The sequence below is a fragment of the Arachis hypogaea genome, chromosome 17, assembly GCF_003086295.3.
Source record: "Arachis hypogaea cultivar Tifrunner chromosome 17, arahy.Tifrunner.gnm2.J5K5, whole genome shotgun sequence".
NCBI lineage: Eukaryota > Viridiplantae > Streptophyta > Magnoliopsida > Fabales > Fabaceae > Arachis > Arachis hypogaea.
Window position 1 is genome coordinate 55,219,137 of NC_092052.1, and position 5,125 is coordinate 55,224,261.

The following is a 5,125-nucleotide window of genomic DNA, read 5'->3' on the forward strand; positions in this document are numbered from 1 at the left end:
AAAATGATATAAATGAAGTCAAATAAATGTTTTTTGACCGTTTTGGGTTGAAATTTTTTAGTTTCCAAACATTTTTCCATTTATTTATCCGTCCAAATTAAAGTGTATAAATTAAAGATTGAAGGATTAATTTGGGTTAGAATATTTGTTACGCGGTTGATTGAATGTGATGACACAGGAAAAGAAATAAGTGAAGTAGTTGCAGGGAAATATGGAAGAGAATAAACAAAAAGAATGAAGATATCTTTTGAATTCATAATATATAATAATAATGAATTGAGGCATTGAAGCATGATGTGCAACAAAACCAAAAAACGGTGAGTTTGAGCTTCTGGACAATTAAGGGTGTGTAGTGGGATGGACGAACCAAAGCAAGGAAAAGATACACGAGTCACTGCTGGCCCGCTCCCTCACTCACTACTCACAATTATGCAATATGCATGAATGCATCTAATAGGAGCATTTGACTTGGATTGCAATAGTCTTAAAGGGAAGAGCAGAGCAAGCACGTGGGGCGGCGCCGAAGAGTTCGGGGTCGACGGGAAGCTTGCAGAACTCCTTTCCTAAGCAGGCCTTCTCGACAACGTCCCTGGTGAGGGCGGCATCAAAGGTGCAGTTGCCTAGCTGGAAGGAACCACAGTCGCCGGATGGGTTGCCGAAGCTTGCAAAGTCAACAGAGATGATCTTCTTCTTGTTGGGGCACTTGACAGAAGCGTGGGGCTTCGAGAGAGGCTCGGAGGTCTGCAATTCTCCTTCCTCATCCCCGGGCTTGGCGTTCCATGACTGGACAGCAGGCGCAAAGAAGTCATGGACGTAGCTGCAGACGGTGTCTCTGGAGACGAGCTCGATCTGGACGTTCTCCGGGTTGGATGGCTCTTCCTCAAAGATAACAAGGAGGTTGTCCCTTGGGTTGAGGAAGGATCTTGGGATGTGGAATACATCCTGGCTAGGCTCGTCAGTGCCACGTACCTTGTAGTCCACCCAGTGACGCCCAAGGCCATTGCCGTTCACCCACATCATTCCCTTCTTCATGCCGGTCATCCGTATCGCCACTGGTTCCCTTCCCTCTGGAGTTGTGAATCTTGTCTTGTACCATGATAAAGCAGGCCCTACTCTTCCCTTCTCTCCCACTTTCTCCCATGACACCTTCTTTGACCCTTTCTCCGTGTATATCTCCTTCTTCTCCCCTTCCAGACCAGCCCTGGCACCCCATTTGAATCTTCTTTTTGCCAGTTCAATATGTCCCATTTTCGTCTCCAGCCCGTCGATCCTTACTTCAGCCGGTCCTGCAAACCTGTGTTCCATGTATGCTCCGCTATCCTGTATATGCCTCCACATCAGCAAAAATAACAACATATCTCATCATTAAATATATAAATAAATAAATAGAGCTTACGTGTAATCCAGTTACGTAAGCCATGATGGATATCTCATTCTTCCCGGCCTTCAAATTTATACCCTTTATTAGCATTTTAAACTGTGCTCTTTCGCTCGTGCCGTGTCCAGATCCTTATAATACACAAAAACAAAATTAGTGTCATACATTATATTAAGCAAACTAGGGATGGAGTGGCCATGGATTAATTGCAAGATGCGCATGCATACCAACGTATTCTCCATTCACGAATGCAAGCAATCCATGTCCAAAACTAAAGATATGAAGGTTTGGGAGTGTTCCATTCTTGAGCAAGTCTTCTGGGTCGAAGTCAAAGCTGTAGTACGAATAAACGAATTTATTATGAGGACTGCAGTTTCATACATATAAAGTAATAAAGTGGTGAAAATAAAATGTTTGATTCACAAAACAAACTCACCTAACGGTGTACCATGCATAGTCTGTGGTGTCCTTAAGGAAGGTGAAAAGCTCAGGAGGAGCTGTCATGTTACCTGGCACTACTTCAGCGGTAGTTGGAATTGGCTCACTGAACACCTCCCACTCGTGATTGTTTGCGAGTTTGGATCTCGTGAAGGTCCTATAATTGTGTTGTGCAATGATCTGAAAGTATATATGCAAAACGATGGATCAGAGTTAATTATTATTTCATTAAGAATTTGAGCTATTAATTAGGAAGGAAAGGAAGCACACGTACATTGTCAGTGTTGAGGACCTCATTCTTGCAATCTGGGATAATGCTGATGGAGTGTCCAGGAACAAAGAAATTCTTGCCTCTGAAGTTAATAGTGACAGCTTCCGTGCTGTGGTTATTAAAGAGGAAAGCAGCACAGATGGGAGTTCCGGGTTTCTCATAGACTCGAATCTGTAAACATAAATAAATTTAATAATGAAGGTATATTGAAGTTGATTCATAACGCATATAGATAGCAGGGTTAGCAAGCTAGTTACCTCATGGAATTCATTTAACTTTTGGGTAGTGGATGTACCATAAATTAGAGCCTTCTTACAGAGGTTGATAGCCCTGTGGACATCTCTAAGATGACCCCATTTTGGTTCCTTTGTCATGCCGTATTCATCGAGAGGCGCTGCATCGTAATAACCGGTTACTTTAAAAGCAGCGGCATTTCTTCCAAAGTTGGTTCCACCATGATACATGTAGTAGTTGGCCACACTGCCGTCCTTGGAGAAGAAGCGGGCCATGGACAAGCCAATATCTTCTGCTGATCTCCTGGATACAGGGTCTCCATACACTCTGTATTGGACAGTCCAGTTCTCTGTCCAGACCCGGGGTTTGTATGGCTTGTTGGGTCCAAGGAAGGTATCACCACAGTGCCTTCCATTGCATGAATTGATAACTGGATCAGGGGCTTCCTTCTGCTTGCACATGATCCACGGCACTCCGATGTTGGTTTCCACTGCCATCTGGGCCGCCCAGTTCACATACTCTATGCCGCGTTCGTCGTAAGCAAGTTGTATTTGGTTGTACTCATTCTCGATCTGCGCCAAGATGATGGGTCCTCCCTGGGAAGCAAAAAACTTATTGTCCTTCATCATTTGTACTATCCTCATCACGTATTCCTTCATGTGCAACTTGAAGGGTTCATTGTTAGAGCGGAAATAGATGCCAGGGACATCTCTTAGCCAATATGGAAGCCCACTGTTACATGTATATATGTATGGATTAGATGAGATCAATGAAAGATGAAAGAAAGAAAGAATTGAATGAACGAAATTAAATAAATATTAATACTACGTGTGCCACCCACCCATGATTCCATTCCGCTTGGATGAAAGGGCCCAGCCTTAGGATCAAATACATCCCTCTCTCTTGAATGAGCTTAATGAACTTAATAAGATCGGCGTTCCCTTCAAAGTTGAACTTGCCTTTCTCTGGCTCATGGAGATTCCAGAAGACGTAGGTCTGGATGGTGTTCAGGCCTCCATGTCTTGCCTTGTCAAGAAGATCAGGCCACATGTCAGGAGTGCTACGAGGGTAGTGGATGGAACCAGAGAAGAGGAGCTCCCGTCTGCCGTTGATGAAGAGGGACCTGCCATCGTAAGTCACATTCTGGGGGGAATCATCCCTCTTGCGAAGACCGAAAGCAGTGGTGGATGAAACCATCATGGAAAGTAGCAGCGCAGACATAAGAATGCTACGGCAACCCCACGTCGCCGCCATTCTTATTCTCATTATTTTGTCTGCTCTTCCGATTAGCTGCAATGGTAGATCCCACCAACAAGGGGCGGTTCCTCCTCACTCTCAAATGGAGTTGGAGGAAGTGCCCAGAAGCTACCTTCTCATGTCCCATACCCACTCTCTTTATAGCCACCCCCCCCCCCCCGCCCCCCGTTTTTCTCTCCTCCTTCATTCCCGTACATCCATATTTTCCGATCTATCTTTGAATATTTCTTTTCTTCCCTCCTTCCTAATCGCTTCCACATCCTTAACTTGTCAATCACCCCGCCAGCCTCGTTGACAACTAATCTATTTACTGTATTTAGCCTATTAGTTGTTTTTGTCCCTTTTTTTTTCACAAATGTATATTCCCTTCTCACATTCTTTATTCTTCAAAATTTATATATGAAAAATGCGCCCAGCAATTTAGGGTTATAATGAGCAATACTTTTAATTAATAGTCCAATACTTTTAGTCTAACAGTTTAATCATATATTTTCTTAGTTATTTTTTTTTAAATATTATTAATTAATTATAACTGTTAGCATATAATTAAAATTAATTAAAATTAATTAGTATCATTTATATTTATATAGCATATCTCTGTATTTATAGTAGGATTTTGTGTTTTTATTGCTTTAACTCTTTTAGCACCTATATATACATTTGTATATTTTACCTTTGATTTACACTCGATAATACACTCTTCAGTATTACTCTCTTATTTCTAACATGATATCAAGAGCATAGGTTTTTTTATCTATGAAAATTACTCTATAGCCCTTTTGTTTTTCTTCCGACAGTATTTTTTGTCTTTGATTTTTGTTTCTTTCCCGATGCTTCAATTCATCACTGCCGTTACCATCTTCTTCGTCTCGTTGTCACGAGTTCAACGAGTCCAGAACCGTCGCCGAAAACTGCTGGACGTGCCGCCATGCACCGCTACAAGTCCCTACCGCCACCAGTGTTCTTCCCCCTTTCCAAATTCATCTCGTGCCGTCAGATTGGACTTCCTGATCAACGGCTCTGACGCTATCCATGTGTCGTGCCCGCACCGGTCCACGCCCAACACGCCATTGATCCAATCCAACCTGTCAGACTTGCGCTTAGACCCGACCTATCCCATTTGGTTGACCCGCGTGCTGAGTTAGCACTGACATGGTTCCTTCCTGCATTCAAACGCTACCACGTGTCCTTTCTTGGCTGACGTGGCAGGTAGTGGGACCATTTCTAAGGTTTTTTATGAGCTCTTTTCTATTCTGCTATTTATTTTCTCATTTTCTGCCCCAAATTTGCATTTTTCTATCCTCTCTTTTATCTCTGTATTTACTGTTACGGAAAAATCAGATATTTTTGCTGCGACAGACAGAAATGGTAAATTCTGTCGAAACTATAACTGTTTTGGGCACCTCTGCTCACACTGTCCTTTTATTGATGTCACAAATGCCAATAGAAAGGTCACATTAGCTACAATTGTCCACAACTGTTCTACCATTATTGCAAGCTCTCGGGACATATGGTTACTACCTATCCTACTCGCATACCAAGACTTG

General features: G+C 42.7%; 1 protein-coding gene across 1 annotated transcript; it reads right to left on the reverse strand.

Moving 5' to 3' along the window:
- Positions 1 to 222: 222 nt before the first annotated feature.
- On the reverse strand, positions 223 to 3,941 carry LOC112766287 (beta-galactosidase 13). The gene is made up of 7 exons (XM_025812197.3): positions 3,163 to 3,941; positions 2,345 to 3,053; positions 2,091 to 2,258; positions 1,815 to 1,996; positions 1,606 to 1,712; positions 1,397 to 1,509; positions 223 to 1,320 (listed from the first exon to the last, which is right to left on the reverse strand). The coding sequence occupies exons 1-7, from the start codon at positions 3,585 to 3,587 to the stop codon at positions 451 to 453; spliced, it is 2,574 nt and encodes an 857-aa protein (XP_025667982.1). The 5' UTR covers positions 3,588 to 3,941; the 3' UTR covers positions 223 to 450.
- Positions 3,942 to 5,125: the final 1,184 nt, after the last annotated feature.